Raw genomic sequence first — 20,204 nt, forward strand, 5'->3', positions numbered from 1 at the left:
CTCGGTTTGTGCCGAGGCGGCAGCAAGTTCCTCAGCAGTGGTGGGTTTCAGCCTTCAGGAACCAGGACTTGTCCCTCCCTGTGGTGCCAAGGACAGCAAGAGAAGGAGAGGGAGAGAATAAAAATCCTGCAGGAGAGAGGCTGGTGGAGAGAAGGGGGAGAAACAAGCTGGGGCGAAGGGATGGAGGGAGCAGGACAGCCCACCAGAAGTGAGCAAGAAGGGGAAAGGAAATGGATGGAGCTGATGCAACACAAGGGATTCATGCTGAGAGAATGGGAATGACTTGGAAAGAGAAGTAGGGGCAGGGAAAGCAGAAAGCACTCCCTGTGTCCTGCTGCAGCAAGGATGGGGATAGTCTTGAATGGGCTGTAGAGAGGAAGGGGATGAGAGGGCCTGCTGTCAAGAGAAGCCCACAGCCAAAACAACCGCACCCAGCTAAGGAGGGGGTGGTCAGAGAAGACAGCATGACCCCACCTGCTGCCCCCCCCAGGACCTTCACTGCGGATGGCACAAAGTCACCTGTCCTGGAATGTGCTGCTCACTGCCAGCTCCCTTAATGCCTGCTCTGGCAGCATCCCCCACCCTGCAGCTGCCCTGTCACCTCTAATCCCAGCCCGGCCCATGGGCAGCTCCCTGGGGTGAGGGGGGAGCAGGCTCACACACAGCCCTCTCACACAGGGACAGGCTCCCAGGGGATGCCCCTCCAGCCCTGGGCGAGCAGGTGGAAGGTGGAGGAGGAAGAGGAGGAGAGATGCAGGGAGCACAGCCCCCTGGAAGATTGCTGGGGTGTCTCTGGTTTGGTTGCTTTGTTGGAGTTTTGTTTGTTTGCCGGTTTTCCCAGCGCCTCAGCAGAAAGCACAATGCGGGCCGAGCTCCAGCTGCAGCTGATGGGGCCAGCCCTCGCTGGAGCCAGGGGAGCAGGGAAGGGAGGGAAGGAGGGAGGAAGGGAGGCTGCTGGTGGAACAGACTACAGCTCCCCAAGACAAGGAGGCACCCCAAGCGAGCCCAGCAGTGTCGGCAGGACTGGGGGGGACAGGTGAGGAGGAGAAGGAGGAGGAGGAGCAAGAAGGGGGGAGTTTGCAGCCAGGCCCAGCGAGGCAGGGTGGCATTGCCACCTGGGCACAGGGCTATGCAGGGGACCTGGTGGTGAGCAGGGTCCATGGAGATCCTTCAGATCCTGCTGGGCTCTTCACTGTTATCCCCTCCTCGCTGGCTAACCTACCTCTTGTATCCCAAAAAGAATGTCTTCTTGCAGATTGCTGCTGGGAAGCACATCTTCCTTGCTTGAAGGAAAGCAGCTTTCCCACTGCTCTCTCTGTACCTGTTATGCCTCATCCCAGCACTGCCCTGGACATGCTGGCAGCAGCAGGTCAGCCTCTACACAAGAATTGCCCAGCGGGAAGAGCAGGCGGGGGGGGGGGAAAGAATGCAGGAAGAAAACATAGTGGGAGAAAGGGAGTTTGAGGAAAAGACCTGGAAAGAGAGGGGAACTGAGGAGTGAAAGTCAGGCATGGCTTCATGCAAGAACCAAGAGGGTTGATAGATGGGAAAGCAGGAACCAGATCAAGAGGTAAGGAGTGACAGTACTGGGAGAAGCATGAGGGCTCTTCTCCCCATGGACGTGGGAAAGGGATGAAGCATCATTCCTGCTGGGCACACCTCCACGTGCCAGGATTGTTTCCTGACCTGCAGCCCTCTGCGTCCCACCCGCAGCTGCTGCGTGCTGGCTCATTCCAGACATCCTAATCAAGTGCAGGCTCAGTGCTAATAGGTGACTTTAAGCAGGTCTGTCATTTTTGGACTTGAGGTTGGGGTCAGAGGGCTGCGGAGGGGGGTGGGAGTGGCAGCGAACCGAGAAAGTGGGAACTCAATCTCCACAGGATTTACACTGAAGCTCTTGCAGGAGCCCAGCCCCAGGGACGGGTGACCTCCAGCCTGCTTGGTCCCTCCTGGAGTAACAGTGACCTCCTGTGGCTGTGGGACTGTCCCAAGGGGATGGCTCTTCCCTCCCTCTGCACCTTTGCAAAGCCACGCTGGAGCCCTGGAGGGCTTTGGCCACCCCCACACAGGTATGTCCGAGATCTTGGAGCCAGGAGTGAAGGACTGAGCTGATGCTCGGCTCCTGAGACCTCTCCACAGCACACATCCTGCACACCAGCATGCACACTGGGAGTGACCGTGGCCTTGGCTGCTTACGGCATTGCCTTGACCATGTTGAAGGCAGGAGATGCAGGTCTGAGAGGGCTGTGGCTGGTGGGACCTGCCCGCTCCACCTCTGGCACCATCCCACAGCACTCTGCTCCAAACACCCATGAAAACACCGCCTGGCCCCAGGGAACCTGCAGCGACTGCAGAGGGGATCTGAGAGGGGACTGAGCGAGGTCACTGAGGTGGGGCTGGCCCGTCACAGGCTCACTCACCTCCCTGGTGTCGTTGTCCTGGATCAGAGCGTACAGAGGCACCACCCTGTTGATCTCCAGCAGAACCGGGGTCGGGCTGAGCTGCTCCTTGCCGGGGCGCCGGCACAGATGGCAGGTGGACGGGCAGCGCCCTTTCTCCTCGCAGTGAATCTCCACACCCGAGATGAGGTGGTCATCTGACAGCATCTGTGCTGTCAGCAGGCCTGACAGGTACGTGATGAAGGGCATGGATTTCAGCTCCTTCTTGTTCCCAAGCTCCGTTGTTTCTGGGTTAGGGAGAGGGAAGAAACCAAACAGTATTAAACAAATCTCAGCACAGGCCTCTTCCCAAAACCAAACTGTGCTGCAGCCAGAAGAAATGCAGCTGCTTAAGGTGTAGGCCAGGTGGGAGCAGGAAAACAGAAAGGTCAAGGAGAGAAGGAGGAAAACAGGGCCTGTGGGTCACTGCTTGGAAGTGTGAGCATTTCCAGACAAGCATGTCTGAACTGACAGAACTGATTGTTCTTCTTCTCTTTTCTAACTCATATTCTTCTTTTTCCTAACTTGCATATCCACTTTCTGTGCTCCAAAATGAGACAAAATCAGCTCATTGTATCTTCCCTGCCAAAGAGAAACATCCCCAAAGGGACCAGGCCAAGGAGCTGAGTGCCCTTATCCCCACCCTAACACCAGCCCCCTCTAGTCCTTGTGGTCCTCAGGTCACTCTTGTGGGTGACACATTATCCAGAGCACTGAAATTATCCAAAGAGGCTGCAAAAAGACTACGTGGAGGGATGGAGGCCCTTGGCAGTGGGGGAAAGCAGGTATGAGAACAAACTCACTGCATGGAGAATAAACGGAGGCACTACCAAAGCCAAACTGCCAACACTGCTTTCAGGAAACATTCAAGCCTTTGAAACCTACTGGGAAACCTCCTGGTGGTCTTAAGCACAAGGCAATAAACCTGCAGAGCCTTTGCTTTGTTCTGTGTTCATCCAAACACTTGCTAAGGCCAAGGGAAGTGTCACACTTGAGCAAAGCAGACACGACCCCAACGTCTGTCCTGTACACTTCCACTTAAATTCTTTGTCTGTAGCTGGGTTCATCCAAGAAGGCCCAACTTTTATAACCTGGTGGCAGACCTACAGAAGAAAAGGCTTTCTCCATCTTATGGTTGTGGCCTCCAGCAACAAATTCCCAGTCCCGAGAAGGAGCTGAAGAGGAGTGAGGGTTGTCTCAACACGCTCAGCTTGCAGTGACATGCAGCTGATCTGGCAAGGCACAAGCCATTTGGAAATACAAGTAAACAGTATTCATTCATGATTCCCAGAGCCCTTGAGGGCAGGGATAGCCCTTCTCTGCTGTCTGGCTGTCAGGGAACACTTCTGTGCACAGGATCAAAACTGTCACAGGAAGAGTGAGCAAATTCCAACCAACCCATGTTTTAGTGGAATAGAAGGGGGCTGTTGCTAAGATAAATTAAAGCAAGGCTGTAGGGAGATGTTTCAACATCTAGGGAGACACTGGTGTACACAGACATGGGAAACAGGAGTTGGAGCTGCTTCTTGGAGAGATTATTTTCTAGAAGATCAGCTCCAGGCAACTTCAAGTCTCATAAGGGAAAACCATGAAGCCTTGAAAAATAGAGTGGCAGATAAAGAAGGGATTTATAGGGGGATACCATGAGTCCCTTCTCACCTGTGAATAAGGGTTACATCTTTTACCATCACTACTAAAGTACATGTAGAAGGGAAAGGAGAAAATTACACTTCTGGGCTGCAAAGCTTCTTCACCAGAGCTGAAACAGCTTTAGAGATTCTCCATGGGAAAGGAAGTTTTGGAACCATGCTTTAAGGGAGGACATGAGCAAAGGGCTGAAAAGACAGTGGAATCACTTATCTCGTGACTGGCAACAGGATATCAAACCTTCCTTCTGAATTATTGGCTTTATAGCTAAGAATTATAGACCACTATAATCCAACCAGCAGGAGCAAAGCCATTTCAGGAGCAGCAGTGCTCAGGTGGAGCTGCACAGGAGAAAGCCCAGAGTTCTGAAAATGAGGTAAGGTAGAAAACTGAGCAGAACAGCTCCCGTTCCCCAGCAGCCACGGGCTCAGTGACAGATTAACCACGGAGCCGGGTGACTCATGGCAGACCTGTGAGCAGAGCAGACTTCATGGCTGAGGGGGAAGTGGCTGTCTGCAGTTAATCCTCTTTAGAACAGATCCCAGCTGCACTGGGGAAAAGGATTCCTTTGCAGACTGGCAAGGGATCCATGGTGTTCCCTTGTACGAGGGCTCTGGGTTACAATTCCAAAGGATGAAAATGAAATAGGACGTGGCTCAGCAGAGGAGAACTGGCTTCATTGTCAAATTGCCAGCTCTCATCCAGACAAACACTTGGAAGTCATCAGCACTGGGTAGCAGTTCCTGGTAGCTTTTGTGGAATGGGCTTGGGGTGCTTAAGTACAGCCCTAACAAAATAATCCCCCCGTTTCTGCTATTGGAACCCATGTGGGAGCACCAGCAGCACGCCCTGCTTGTGAACCAGCTCCTCCAGAGCCAGAGACAGGCAGCGAGGAGGAGATGCTGCTCCTCATCTGCTTGCTCAGGTGCCTCATCCCTAGAAAGCTGGAGATTACCTGGCTGGACACGGTGCTTCCTTCTCATCCCACACACATCCCCCACCCACCACTCAGGGCATCTCACAGAGGAGGTTTTCAGATCTGAGAGATATTTTCCCTCTAAAACATATTCCTGTAGCTGCCATTGCAACTGTAGCCTGGGGAGATGGATTGAGGTCCTTCAATTTCCCCCTGCCCTACATCTGACATGGATGTTGGTTATCTCTTCAGTTCCCTGCATGAAAGGAGAGGGCTCAGCAGTGAACTGGAGAAGCCCCGTAAGTTCTTGCAGGCTCAGCCTGGCTTTTATTACCTATATAAAACAGGGTAACATCCCAGGGCACTCCTGCAGAGCCTCTGCTTCACTCCTGGGAAAGGGCTTTACAGGTGGCCACTGCTAGGGTGCTCCCAAAGTCCTTTCTGGGAAGAGGAGGAGACTCAGATGCAGCAGTGAGGACACAGGGAACCCTTATCAGCCCCTGAATCTGAACATGCTGTCACTAACACTTCTGGCAACTCAGCTGAACCCTGGCAACATCTGTTTGGGAGCAGAGAGCCTCGGGTGCAGTTGGATGCATCATGGAAACTCGTGGGAGTTATTAGTTTGTTTGTCTGAAATATGGATTTAAACAAAAAAGAAAACCCAACACCACCACAAAACAAATAAAATAACAGCCTCACACCAGGCATCAGGCCTTGTGTGAGAAAGGGAGGATGAGCAGCACAGGGTGTGCAGAGGGACCGCTTGCCTGCTGGGGTGCCTGGCTCTGTTTCTGGGCTCCATTGGGATTTTACAATCCCACAGCACGAGGTGAGTGCCTGCACAAAGTGGTCCCTGCTCGGGATGCAGCAGTTGCTGGTGTGGGGAAATGCTTCCAGCACTACCAGCAGCACCTCCTGGTGCCTGGACACGAGGGAGCAGGGTAACAACACCACCACTACGACAAAAAACAACAGCACAATGCCTAATTGCTTTGTACTGGAGTGCTGTCCTGTCTCGAGAGTTCCCAGGAGAAGATGGGTTTCCTACTGAACCAGCATTTCATACAGCACTTCTTCCAAAAGATCCCCAAGTCATCCCAAAACTGGGAATCACTCCACTTGCCACAAGAATGCAGCCATATCAGGGGTAGGATGTGATATCTCCTGAGGAGCAGAAATGCTTGGAACAAGGAGAGGAGAAGGTTCTCCAGAGGGAACAGCAGGAACAGACCCAGGTAGGGATTCCTAGAGGCTCTGCAGGTTAACCCCACCAAAACCAACAGGCTGCTCAGCAGAGCCTGATTTAGGTCCTGGGATTTGCATTTTGTGCACAGAAGAGGGAATTCTGGTCCACCTTCCCTGTACACCATCCTTCAGTGGACACACCTAGTGCCACCACGCGCAGGACAGTGGGGACTCGTGGCCAGGACACATCTGCTGACACAGGCTGCCCGTTTATCACCTGGTGGAATAATACCCTTTTTGCTGGCAAATCCATCCAGAGGGAGTTAGGAAGGAAATCAATGGATGTGTCTGCCTGGGAATTTCTCCTGCACTGAGATATTGTCAGTGCAGTAGCCACCAGGTCTGTGAAGAGCTTGGACAGATTTAATGCTGCCCACTGTTAGTGATGGGCAAACCCTGCTGGGGCTTCGAGGAAGGCGTGGGTAGCATCCAGGGGAGTCAGTCTGACACACCCATCCATGTGTGCAGGAGGGATAGGACAGGACAAGAGGGAATGGCTGGCAGAGAGTAGGGTCAGATGGAACATTAGGAAGAAATTCTTCCCTGTGAGGGTGAGGAGGCCCTGGTACAGGTTGTCCAGAGAAGCTGTGGATGCCCCATCCCTGGCAGTGTCCAAGGCCAGGTTGGACAGGGCTTGGAGCAGCCTGGGATGGTGGAAGCTGTCCCTGCCCATGGCAGGGGCTGGAACGAGATGATCTTTAAGGTCCCTTCCAACCCAAACCATTCTGTGACTCCAGCCCTGGCTGAGGGGGAAACACCGCCCCAGCCAAACCATCGACCAACCACCAACACCCCAATCCCGGAGCACCGCGTCGGCTGGGCAAGGGATTGACAGCTCCCGAGGAACCGCTACGCGACTTTTGGGACACGCCGCCATCCCGCGGCCCGAATCCCGCGGGGGAACGCCATCCCCTGGCGGAAGGCAGGCGCTCAGCGCGGCCGGGGATGCAGGCTGCGAGCGCGGAGCTCGGGATGGGCGCTGCGGGGGTGGCGCGGAGCCGCCCGCCCGCCCCTGCCCGCGGCGGGTCCCGGCTCGGCGGGGCAGCTGTGGCCGTGCCGGTCCGTGGGGCCCTGCTGCCCTCTCGTGGCACCGCGGCAGGACGGCGCTGGATCCCGGCACATCCCGGGATGCGGCACATCCCGCCGCCCCCGCCCCGCGGCCCCTCCGCGCCACCCGCGGGCTCTCGCCCGTCCGTCCGTCCGTCCGTCCGTCCGTCCGTCCTCATCCCGGCCACGCGCGCCTCGGGGACGGGAGGGAGCGCGGCAGCGAGGATGTGTAACATCCCCTGGGTGCCAGGGCTTGATAAACTCCCGAGCGCGAGGCTCCGTGAGCCCTTTTAATCCCCTCTTGACCTTACAGATCATCCCATTCCAACCCCCTGCAATGGGCAGGGATGTCTCCCATCAGACTCATTAGGTTGCTCCAAGCCCCATCCAACCTTGCTTTGAACATGTCCAGGGATGGAGCAGCCACAGCCTCTCTGGCCAACCTGTGCCAGTGTCTCACACCCTCACAGTAAAAAATTTATTCTCTGTCTAATCTAAATTTCCCCTGTTTCAATCTACCCATTACTCCTTGTCCTGTCATCACAGCTCCTGGAGAAGAGTCCCTTTATGTCCACAGTGCCACTGCCCCTCTTCACACCCCCCTCACCCTGATGACGTTGTGCCCGCTGCTCCCAGCTGATTAACCAAACTCAATTAAACACAACCCTGACATCCAACATGAGGGTGTGACCAGAGAGCTGCACCACAGCACTCGTGACTGGCGGCACGTGTGACCTCTGGCCTGCCACAGCCCCTCTGCCCCTCTGGCATGATCCCAAAGGTACCAGCAGGCAGAATCTGGAGGCAGATCACCTCTGCTGCCTGCAGGTTGGACAGGCAGGATCTCACCTCAGCCTCAGATGAGGTATTTACACACTTGCAAGCCTGAGATATTAAGAAAAAAAAAAGAGTTCTTAGAGACCTCTGATAACGCTCTATAAAAGGGGACTCTGAAGATACTCCCTGTGACTTTGCTTTGACTGGGGCACAGGCCCCAGTGTCCCCCCCAGTGCCTGCACTGGGTCCCACAAAGAGCACCCAGAGCCCTTCCCTGCTCATCCAACCCCTGGCAGCATCTCAGTGCTCACTCCCCTGCCTTCCAAAACACTTTGGCCCCACAAGGGTGGCTCCACAACCCCCCAGATCACACCCACCTCCCATGGCAGCTGGCTCCCTCTCTGCTCCAACACACCCACACACCCCTTTCCCATGGGATGGCTGAGATCTTCCCAACCCTGCCAGCTGGATGTCTCACTACCAGCATGGGGCAGCCCCTTGGGACAAGCCACCTTGTCCATGGGTCAGGGTGAGCGGGGTCCCAGGCTGGACAACCTCCCCATCCTTCCTTGTCATGTAGGATCCCCATACTCAGACATGATGGATAACATCATCAGCTTGTCATTGTCACCTCTAATTAAATCCAGAGAGTCCTTTGTTTTCTCCCCAGGATGCACTGGAAGATTATTTCCTATTTCTACCATTGTTTTTTCCTCACACTGCTCATTTTCAGGTGTGGGTGGCTTCTCAAGATCTGCCAGGCCACCCTGGTTTCAATGTTTACAAGCATTTTTCTTCCCCATATATCAGGGACTGAAAGAGCATTTCCCTGGAGAGGCCAGGAACTGGGAGTGAACCTTGTGTCCCCTTCCTGGGCACAGCAACACCCCCAGGGAGCCAGTGGGGCTCCAAACAGCAGACTGCAAATCTCACTCTCTTTTGCACTCTCTCACGTTCTCTTTTGCAACCCTGATCAGGTTTTGCATCTGCTCTCGCTGCCTGTGAATGCATCCACTGCCCACACTGCTGATCCCTGCTGCTCCTGGGATGCAGATCCCTTCCAAATGAACTATTCTTTTCTAAACAAAGTGAGAAAAGCACCAAGAGCAGAAGGTGGCAAGACTTGCTGCATTATGCAAGTGCTTCCTTCAGCGCAGGTTGGTGGCGGCTGGAGCAGGTGAGCAGTGGAAAAGCGCTGCAGGCAGAGAGGCCACACGGAGGGATTTCGGGAAATGGTTAAACCAGGGACTTGCCTCTTCTCCAGGCAGTGAATTCCTTCGAGTCTGAGCCTCCAGACCTCCAGCTGCACGTCAGCCCTGGGCTGACCACGAGATGCTGCCCGGATGCTGCCCGTGGCACTGGAGCCGTGGCACCACTGGTGTGTGAAGGACACGGTTCCCTTGGCTTCTCCCTGCTCCCAGAGCAAGCCCCAAGCCCTGACATTCCCCAGTCTGCTGTGCAGCCCCACGGGGTCACAGGAGAAGGGGTCTCTCTGCCATCTCCCAAGCAGGTTCATGACTTCCAAAAATGGGGCTGGAATGGGGTCAGTGCTCCTGATGGTGTTACTGGCTTCAGGAAGCACTGGGCAAAGCCCAGCCATAGTCCAGTGGCCAAATCCCTGCCTCTGGCTACTACTGCCAGCCTGCAGTGTCTGCTCACAGCTCCAAAATAGTCCTTTATGTCCTGGAGACCACAGGCTGCTCCAATGCAGGGTATGAAATGAGGAACACGTTTTCAATAGGTGATGCAAAACCCATCAAATGCTCAGGAACCTGCTGCGGGAGGGGAAGGGAAAGGGGAGGGGGAAAGGGAAAGGGAAAGGGAAGGGGGAAGGGGGAAGAGGAAGGGGCAGGGGCGGAAAGGAAAGGAAAGGAAAGGAAAGGAAAGGAAAGGAAAGGAAAGGAAAGGAAAGGAAAGGAAAGGAAAGGAAAGGAAAGGAAAGGAAAGGAAAGGAAAGGAAAGGAAAGGAAAGGAAAGGAAAGGAAAGGAAAGGAAAGGAAAAACGAGAAGGGAATGCAAGGCAAGGCAAGGGAAATGAAAAAGGAAGGGAAAGGAAAAGAGTAGAGAAAGGAGAAGGGAAGGGAAAAGGTAAAGGGAAGGTGAAAGAGAATGGGAAAGGGCTGCTCCCACAGCAGCACTGCTTGGTCAGGCAAAGGACAGTGAACAACCCACGCGTGCCGAAATTACATCTAAAACCCGATTAAAAAGGAAAAAAAAAAAAAACAAAACCAAAAACAAACCAAAACGCAAAGACGTTCCTGCTTCCCCTCTGTTTCTTTTAACCTTTCCCTTCACCACGAGCCGCAGCACAAGCCCGGCAGACCGAGGTCCATCCCGCGGCCCCTCCCCCCCGCCACAGCCCCCCCGTGCCGCTGTCGCGGTCCCCCCGGTGTCCCCCCCTCCCCCGCCAGCCCCGGACTACATCTCCCGGCAGGCCCCGCGGGCGCGCCCACGTGACGCGCGGCGCGCGGCGCACGCCGGGAGCGGCGCGGCCCGGAGCGGCGGCAGGTGAGGAGCGCGCGCGCGGGGCGCGGCGGCGGCGCCCCCTGCAGGGCGGGGCGGGCAGGGCGGGACCCCCGGGCGGGCGGCGTGAGGGGACGGGCGGGAGGGGATGGAGGGAAGGGCAGGGGATGGCACGGCTCGGGATGGCACGGCTCGGGATGGCACGGCTCGGCTCGGCACGGAGGGGATGGCTTGGGAACGGGGCGGCCGGGCCGCGCCCCGCGGGGTGGGCGCTCCCCGCCGCGCCGAGCGGCAGGAGCGAGGGGTCGGCCTCGCTTCGCTCCCCCGCCGGCAGCGGCGCGGCGGCCGAGGCAGAGCGGGCTCGGACCGCGCCCCGCTGCCATTGACCCCACGGCGTGGCCCCGGCCGGACGGAGCCTGGGCGTGTGCTCTGAGCGGACGCGGCGGTCAGACACCAGCACAGGTCACGCCATGGCTGCCCCATCCCTGCCATGTCCGAGGCCAGGCTGGACGGGGCCTGGAGCAACCTGAGCTGGTGGAAGGTGTCCCCCCCGTCCGAGGCAGGGAGTGGAATTAGGTCATCGTTAAGGTCCTTCCAGCCCAACCTCTTGGATTTTTCAGTGAACACCCCCCCAGAACCCAGGGGTTGTCCTGTCGGTTTTGTTGTTGTGACAACTCCTGTCAGCGGCGTTTATTTTGCAGCATTACCCCATTATTTTCCCTCGTTAATGACACGAGCTCTGAATTACAAGTGAAGCCGGTTGTCTCACCGCAGACACTCGCTAAAAGCTACCGGGTGACAAGAGAAACCACGGCAGGAAATTTCTTTCGAATGTAAGGAAACCAAACTCGCATAATTCACAGTTTTATGGCTTGATCCTCAGCTGAGGCTTTCTGTAATGCCCTGCTCTGCGTCAGAGGAACTGTCCCGGGAGGGACCGACACGCAAGAACAACTCGCTGTTAAGGAAACTTCCATGGAGGCACAGCCGAGTGTGAGAGGGAGATAAAAGGAAAAAATAATGTCCCATTACTGAGGGCATGCTGACATTCCAATAAAGGGGGTTATATATGAAAAGAATGTCATACAAATCAGCTCTCTCAAAGCCCAGCCTGACTTAAAATCCCATCCACCATTGTTCTTTAATGAAAATACTTGTTTTAAAGGCAGCTTTTAATGTAACTCTTAGTACCTGGTGCCTGTGCTGCTCCCTCGTCCTTCCCTGAGCGAGTCTTTTGATGTGTTTCCAAGGAAAGAAAGAATAATGAACCTGGTATCCTGTGTTTCATTTTTAAAAATCATCTTAAATCACAGATTTTTCCTCCCTCAGAGGAAGGTTTCTGTTCCCCATGGCAGTGCCCAGGTTTCTGCTTCCCCAGGGCCAGGGCTGTGGTACTCTAACTGCCACTGTCGAGCTGATCCCAGCATGGTGCCTGCAGATTCTGCCACAGCACTGAATCCCCTCCTGAAATACGCGCTTTAAAGGGCTCTGAACTGCAGCTGACAAATTAAAATTAGGGTTTTTTTTTTTTCTTTTCCATATGAGCATAAAGAACTTTTTCCTCCTTGCAGTTGTTTTCCTGCACAGGAACACACGGCAAACTGAGATACACAGAATCTTTCCCAAGGAGGAAGGAGGCAGACCCAGCAGGGAAGTGAGAATGCTGTGTGCATGCAGCCATTTCTCAGAGAGAGCTGTCTGTTCACATCCCTCTGCCACCCTCTCTTCATTTCAAAGACTAACTACTTCCTTCTCCTCCTCCTCTCCCCTAGAAGAAAGGTTTTCTTCCCTATTTTTTAGCGGCTAAGCAGTACAATAGCAAAGGATTTGAAACCCAGTCTAGTGAATAATAACTTAATGATGTGAGCCCTGTGCTGTTCCTTTTGAATGGATGGCTGCTTTGGCAGGAGAGCTGCTGGGACCTGCTCCCTGCTGGGAGGGATGTGAGGGTGGAGAAGCCTGGATTGAAGCTGAACAGCAACCAGAGTGGTGTAAAACTGAACCAGGAGACGAGAACGAGGTCAATGCTGCGAGATTGTGAAACGAGGAGAAATTAAATGCAGTTAAGCTGAGTTCAGGAGCTAATAGCGAACACTGGGAGTATGTTTGGAGTTTGGATGTTTGGAGTTGTCTGTTAACTCCATTATTGCTAATGCCTGCCTGAGCTGTGTTTAATTGGCATGAAGCATGGTGCAGCATGGCAGAGGTTAATGAGATGCACCGGCATCAGACCTTCTCTGTCTGTTTTCAGTGTGCACAGTCACCCCAGAACGAGTGGAAGCTGACAGAGCATTCCTGCTACTTTCACTTCCTGGCAAATGTATGAAACCTTGAAAATGGGTTTTGGCTCTCTAGCAAAGCAGAGTGAACCAAGCACATTTATTTCGTTGGTGTCTGATGTCACATCTGAATGCAGGTCTCCAGAGGTGATCTATTAATGTCCTAAAGCATCGCACCATCTGGTTCCTCCTTTGATGCGCAACATTTTGAATGCCTGGTTTAATCTCCCTGGTTTCAGTAAATTCTGTAAACTCCAAGGCTTGGCAGCAGGAGATGGGCACCATGAGGAGGTGATTCAGTCATCAATATCTACTGGGTTTCCATATTGCTGCCATTACACTTCTTTCAGTGCTACTTTACAAATTTTGCAAGTGAATAATTCATCGCACTGGGAGCTGCAAGTTAGGTTTGAAATTTGCCCACCCTGAGATTAGCTATGACTAATCCATCCTTCCCAACACAGAAAAGCTAACTGGGTTTCTTTTTCTGCAGGGTTAGGCGATAAGTCAGAAATAAATTGCATGTATACATAGCTGCTGGAGGTGACATAAATCATATTTCCCTTTTTTCTTCCTGGACAGAATCGGAGCACCTTGGAATAGATGTGAGCACAAGGCACTGCGGCGGATAAAGCTGCCTTGGAGCACCATGGCTGCTGCCCCTCATCTCAACTCGGACGCGCTCCGAGAGGTCCTGGAGTGCCCCATCTGCATGGAGTCCTTCACCGAGGAGCACCTGAGGCCCAAGCTCCTGCACTGTGGGCACACCATCTGCAAGCAGTGCCTGGAGAAGCTCCTGGCCAACAGCATCAACGGGATCCGGTGCCCCTTCTGCAGCAAGATCACGCGGATCACCAGCTTGGCCCAGCTCACCGACAACCTCACCGTGCTGAAGATCATCGACACAGCCGGCCTGGGGGAAGTGGTGGGACTTCTCATGTGCAAGGTCTGCGGGAGGAGGCTGCCAAGACACTTTTGCAAGAGCTGTAGCTTGGTTTTGTGTGAGCCATGCAAGGAGGCTTCGCACATGCCCCAAGGACACAGAGTCATTGCTATCAAAGAGGCTGCTGAGGAGCGTAGGAGGGAATTTGGGACCAGACTTGCCAGGCTTCGAGAGCTCATGGGTGATCTTCAGAAAAGGAAAGCTGCTCTAGAGGATGTTTCAAGAGACCTGCAATCCAGATACAAAGCGGTTCTGCAGGAGTACAGCAAAGAGGAGCGCAAGATCCAGGAAGAGCTGGCCAGGTCACGCAAGTTCTTCACCACCTCTTTGTCTGAAGTGGAGAAGATAAATAACCAGGTGATGGAGGAGCAAGCTTACCTACTGAACTTAGCAGAAGTGCAGATAATGTCTCGCTGTGACTATTTCCTTGCCAAAATAAAGCAGGGAGATATAGCTCTCCTGGAGGAGGCAGCAGATGAGGAAGAACCAGAACTGACAAACAGTCTCCCGAGGGAGCTGACTCTCCAAGAGGTGGAACTCCTTAAGGTGAGCCATGTGGGACCACTGCAGATCGGGCAGGTGGTGAAGAAACCCCGGACAGTTAACGTGGAGGAATCGCTCATGGAAACCGCAGCATCCTCCTTTGCACCATTTCGGGAGCCTGACTTGGTGCAGGAGGAGCCCAGCTGCACCCCCCATTCCTCGCCAGCCAAGCCAAGGATGCCTGAAGCAGCCACGAGCATCCAGCAGTGTTCCTTCATCAAGAAGATGGGCTCCAAGGGCAGCCTGCCAGGGATGTTCAACCTCCCCGTCAGCCTGCACGTCACCAGCCAAGGCGAGGTGCTCGTGGCAGACCGGGGCAACTTCCGAATCCAGGTTTTTACCCGCAAAGGCTTCCTGAAGGAGATCCGCCGGAGCCCCAGCGGCATCGACAGCTTCGTGCTGAGTTTCCTTGGAGCAGACTTGCCCAACTTGACCCCCCTTTCTGTCACCATGAACTGCCACGGGCTGATCGGTGTGACAGACAGCTACGACAACTCTGTCAAGGTGTACACCATGGATGGCCACTGCGTGGCCTGTCACCGGAGCCAGCTGAGCAAGCCCTGGGGCATCGCCGCACTGCCCTCGGGCCAGTTCGTTGTCACCGACGTGGAAGGGGGGAAGCTCTGGTGCTTCACTGTGGACCGTGGCATGGGGGTGGTGAAGTACAGCTGCCTGTGCAGTGCCGTGCGCCCCAAGTTTGTCACCTGCGACGCTGAAGGGACCATTTACTTCACTCAGGGGCTGGGCCTCAACCTGGAGAACCGGCAGTACGAGCACCACTTAGAAGGAGGCTTCTCCATCGGCTCCGTCGGCCCAGACGGGCAGCTGGGACGCCAGATTAGCCACTTCTTCTCCGAGAATGAGGATTTCAGGTGCATTGCTGGGATGTGCGTTGATGCCAGGGGAGACCTGATCGTTGCTGACAGCAGTCGCAAGGAAATCCTGCATTTTCCTAAAGGAGGCGGCTACAACATCTTAATCCGGGAGGGACTCACCTGCCCGGTGGGCATTGCCATTACTCCCAAAGGGCAGCTGCTGGTGCTGGACTGTTGGGATCATTGCATTAAGATCTACAGTTACCACCTGAGAAGATACTCCACCCCTTAAAGGCTGAGTTGCAAGCAAAGCCTGTCTTGGCAGTGGAGATTCTTCCAGTCTCCTTGCCATCTGACAGGAACCAGTGTCAAGCCTTCAGGAAGACTGTGCCATAACTGAAGGGGATTTGGCATAGAGGCCATCATGTTCTGTGTTTAGAAACAAAATAGCTTTTGTGGTGGTGGTCTGCTTTTTCTTCTTTTTTATATAAAACCTATACAAATAAGAACAAGCACAAGGGAAAGGATCCATCCTCTGCAGTCTTGGTTCTTGTGACTGGTCACTCCATAAACCTCCTCACCTCCTTATGCCACATCTCCTACACTTCCAGCTTCAACCATTGTGTCTTTCTTTGTGCCATAAGCGCTGACTGACTGCTCTAAATCACCTTCCCTCAGAGAACTAGCAGAGGCAATCCTGTGGTACTTGCAAGGAACTGGGTAGCAGTTGTCTGGGCAACTCCTAGAGAGAGCAATTTGTGCTTGCAGCACTGCATAAAACGAAATGGCCTCTTCAACCGCGCAGAGATGGAGCTTTGCTTCCACCCTGACGAGGCAGGGTTGTCTCTCCCATTTTTCTGGTGTTCAAGAGATTGCCCCGTCGTGCCATTTGTGAATTGTGTCTGTTCATGTGAAGTGAGTACTGTGCAATTGTGGGAGACGGAGCTGAGCCAGAGAATTAACCTCTTTATTCCTGAGTTGTAAGACAGAGGTTTCATTCCTAATCAGAGCTCTGGTAGGTAGAAGGGGGTAAAAAGGGAGGGGGCTGGAGGAAAAAAATAAAGAGGGGAAACCTAGGATTGCTATTTACTGTTGTTTTATTATTAAATGTATCCTGGAAACTGTCTTTGGAAGGTCTATCTGGTATCTAAAACTTCCTGGGGAGGGGGGAAGAGCTGGGGGAATAAGACTGAAAGATTGTAGGAAATGAGATAAAATGCAATGCATTGTATGTTCACCTGCACTTCACTACTCTGCATTCCAGACCACTGCATTTAGCAATAGCTTTCCACTCATCTGCACCTCCTCTGTGCAAGGAGATAGGGATGGGCAGGGGGGACTATTTCACTTCTGGTTTTTTAAGACTTGGAAGCACATCCATTGGTGGTGCACTGCCTTTTTTTTCCCTTGCACAGCAAAACACTACATTCCTCAGATTTTTTTTTTTTTTTCCTTGTAATTCTTTTTTCCACGACACTAGCAGGCACCAGAGTTGCTGCTCATCACGGCTTTGGGCCAAACGAAGCACAAAACTGCAGCTGTGTGAACCAAGGCCCCCACAGTGCTGCTCTCCTGGCTGATAAATGCGTACCTCAGTGTGGTGCTGCTCGACCAGAATAGTTTATTGAAAGGAAAGACGCATTTAAATAGGGCACAGTGGTAGCATGTTAATCTGCCACAGATAATAGTTACACTGCAGTGCATTTATTTGTTGCCATCAAGAACGTAGTTGCAAATTTGGGGCCACGACAGACAATATAAAAGCTGATTTTATGGTGGCTGCCGTGCTCCAGCAAATTGTTTGCTACTTGTCCTACAACATGTTTGCAACAGGTGATTTGATTTTTTTTTTTTTTTTTTGAAGCCCATATACTTTTCCCTACTGAAACAGCAAAGAGAAACAGGCTGGCGAGCTGCTGCTGCTCTAGCTGGATGTTTGGCAGTTAAAGGGATTGCAGAAAAAGCACTGGAAGCGGATTTTGGTGGGATTTGGGGTTTTTTTCCCTCTCTTTGTTGTGCTCAGACAGTGCTAAAGGAGTGAGCATGCAAACACAGCTGTGTGATGGAGCTTCCTTCACGGCAACTTCCAATTTCTCCTGCTATAATGTGCTGGGAAAAGCTTGGGGAGAAGGGAGCTAAGACACGAGGTGGTCGATGGTGCTGAGGGAGCCCAGGGGACTCAACTCCCCCTCCCTCCTGAGCTGCTCTGTGGGTTTGCCAGGGCTACCAACTTCTACTCACTATTCACATTCTCTGCTTCTCTTTTTTGGGTGGGAGGGGGCAGTTGCCCAAGGCATGTGACAGCAATCTGAGGAGCCTTTCTCATCCTGAATATGTGTTTTGGGGAGGTGATGACGATTACTGGGCTGTGCTGCAGTTCATGACATTGTAACTGAAGGCATTTTTGCAGTTTTATGGCAATGGCAGTTCCTCTCCTGGTTTCTTTTAAACATTTCTCCTGCTTCCAAGAACTGCTCCACACGGGATGCTACCGTGGACCTGAATAATTAAAGCAATATTATCTATGATAATATGTACCTCTGTAATTTTCTGTTCCCATGGATTTTCTTTTTTTTTTGCAATAAACAGCACAACTACTAGCAATAACATTTCCTGGAGTGCTTGAAAAAAAATTAAAAAAGGAAAAAAAAATAAATGCTGGTCCAGTAAACTGAGCAGTTGGTTACTCCAGCCTGTTCCTGGTTACAGAGTTCAAACAAAGCGTCTGTCATCTGTTTCTCACTCAGAGAATTAAGAAAAATAACACCACCCTGGGAGGCACTGGTGGGCCAGGACACTGCAATCAGCACCTGGGGCTCTGTCTTGCCTGCAACTCTTGAAGTCTGGGGTTTCAAGGAGAAAAGAAAACCTGGTGTCCCTCACCCAGGGTCTGCACATCCCCTGACAAATCTCGACTGTGAGATGATTATACAGAGCTCTTTTTGCTGTGGTGCTCCCACACAGTGCCATGATCATCTGCCAAATGAGGTGAAATGGAGTAATTAAGGATTATGTTGAAATAGTTTGGCTCCTGCTCTGTACCTGGAGGAAGAGCTTGTCTGGTCATATGTATGTGTTTGGTTTTTAAAGATCGTGTAATAAAGGAAAAATTGATCCAATTAAAAGTGCATTGCAAACGGCTCATTTTCTTATTAAAACACTTCATCTTCTCCCCTCGGTGGCAGATTGGATTTTACAGCCAGTGGGGATTAGATTGGGAACACAGTGGCTACGAGACCCTTTTTATGTGTCAGGTTGCCAAGAATAAATCTGATCTCAGCAGGCTCGTGGAACTTTTCCTGACACTTCCCTACCCACCTTATAAATAAATGCTGTGGTTTTGTACCTTAACTCACACTGCCACAAGGGCAATATCTTCCTTGTCACCTGACATTTCAAAAGTCTGGTTCGAGTTCACTGGCTCTGGGAGCTCAACAGAACGTGGGAGCCTGGCTGAAAACTCCATCCCCTGTGTCCCTGGCTCATCCATGGTCTGCCAGCAGGGACCCGTGGTGCAGCCTGGGGGGGACTGGACACATCAGGAGCCACGGGCTCACCTAGAAGACCTCACACTTTGGTGCACTTAACACTGTGAGGGTATAAAACCCCTGGGTTTCCTTCATCTGTAGTCCCCCTCCTTGGAGGCACCAGCTCGGGCTGTTCTTTTGTTGTTGCACCATGATTAAATTATTTTAAGGATCAAGACTGCCATGGGAGCTGAGCTGGTGAGGAAAGCTGGTGTGACTGAGTGTGGGGGGTGTAGCTGTGAAGGTGCCTCGACCCCAGCTCGGGTGGTGCCAGTGTGGCTGCCAGAGGGGCTCCTGCATGGCCAGCAAAGACATTTCCTCGACAGGTACATCCACAGCACGTGCAGGTTCTCCCCTTGTTCAGCCACCTGGCTCATCTGGGTGAAGGATTTCATCACTTGGGCTCATCTCAGCTCTTCAAACAGGTATATATTTCTGGTTTATCAAACATTATTCAACTCTTGCAGAACAGCTGCCGTGTGGTGCTGTTAGACCTCCCCTGCAGCTTTATCACAGGTTTTGATTTCTTAGGGTAAAACAGCTAAGCCATGGACATTGTTCTGGGCAAAACCAGGAGCCAGGGAATGAAGGGATGAGGAGGAGAGCCTGTTCCTCATCAAAGGGGGCAAAGCTACAAAAGTAAAAATAAAGCCAGATGCTTTGAGTCATTTCTATTGTACAGCTTAAGTGATTTTTCTGGATCATTACTCAATGCGAGGATTTAAAGTTATTTCATTTTGCACAACTAATTACTCGACTTGCCTGGCAATTCTGGATTACAATGAGCAGTGCATAAGGTCATTTAGCAGACTGAGTCACAGCACATGTTTTAGTCTAAACTAAATTTCATGGCAACCAGCTAGATTGTTCTTACCTCCTCCGAACAAAATGTTGAAATCTGAGGTTTTGAAATAAATGTAATGACATAAACCAAGCAAGTAAGAGTGTTAAAAAGGTAATAGAGTCGTTGTACATAGGGACAGATCTCAAAATGGAAATTCTTTGTGTTCTGCTTCTGACCAAGCACATGTAAGGGAAACCCATTATGTCCTTTAACAGATGAAAAAGCAGCCTTACAGCTTTCTTAATGCACCTGATTGCATCTAGGAAAGGAAAACTAAAGGTTCCTGCGGACTAGTTCAATCTTAATTGTGTTAATGGCAGTATCAGACCTGAAGGGAGACAAATGGAGCCTTGAAAGGACAGGAGGCAGCCACAGGCCCTACTCAGAGGAACACAGACTGCTATTTTAGCAGAGCTCCAGGCTCTATCCTGAGTTTTATGAAGGATATTTATGAAGATCTTCTGTCAAAACTGCTGAGCTCACAAGAAAGCATGAAGGCTGTCACCTGCCACAGGTAAATGCCATTCATGGAGTGTGGTCCAAGAGATGAGAAGCAAGGACTGGGGAGGGCAGGGAGAGAAAGGCTTTGGGAATGTGACAGGACCTGCCAGAACACAGCCCCTCCATGGACTGTTCCCATAAATGATCGATTACTGAGAGGGAACATGAACATCTTTCCCATCTGCAGCAGCCACAGGCTGAGCTTGCTGAGCACTC

The 20,204-nt window shown here is 52.5% G+C and overlaps 2 protein-coding genes across 5 annotated transcripts in view; one reads left to right on the forward strand and one right to left on the reverse strand.

The window, feature by feature from the left end:
* Positions 1–20,204, reverse strand: part of ASTN2 (astrotactin 2) — a 320,390-nt gene that overhangs the window by 93,109 nt on the left and 207,077 nt on the right. For all 4 annotated transcript variants that reach the window (XM_069031598.1, XM_069031599.1, XM_069031600.1 and 1 more), the window contains one exon: positions 2,421–2,686. In XM_069031598.1, coding sequence (XP_068887699.1) covers positions 2,421–2,686 — 266 coding nt within the window. The remainder of the gene's footprint in view (positions 1–2,420; positions 2,687–20,204) is intronic.
* Positions 10,566–18,241, forward strand: TRIM32 (tripartite motif containing 32). The gene is made up of 2 exons (XM_069031602.1): positions 10,566–10,581; positions 13,398–18,241. Exon 2 carries the CDS (start codon positions 13,465–13,467, stop codon positions 15,406–15,408), a length of 1,944 nt encoding a protein of 647 aa, XP_068887703.1. The 5' UTR covers positions 10,566–10,581; positions 13,398–13,464; the 3' UTR covers positions 15,409–18,241.

Source organism: Aphelocoma coerulescens, chromosome 17 (assembly GCF_041296385.1).
Source record: "Aphelocoma coerulescens isolate FSJ_1873_10779 chromosome 17, UR_Acoe_1.0, whole genome shotgun sequence".
Lineage (NCBI taxonomy): Eukaryota > Metazoa > Chordata > Aves > Passeriformes > Corvidae > Aphelocoma > Aphelocoma coerulescens.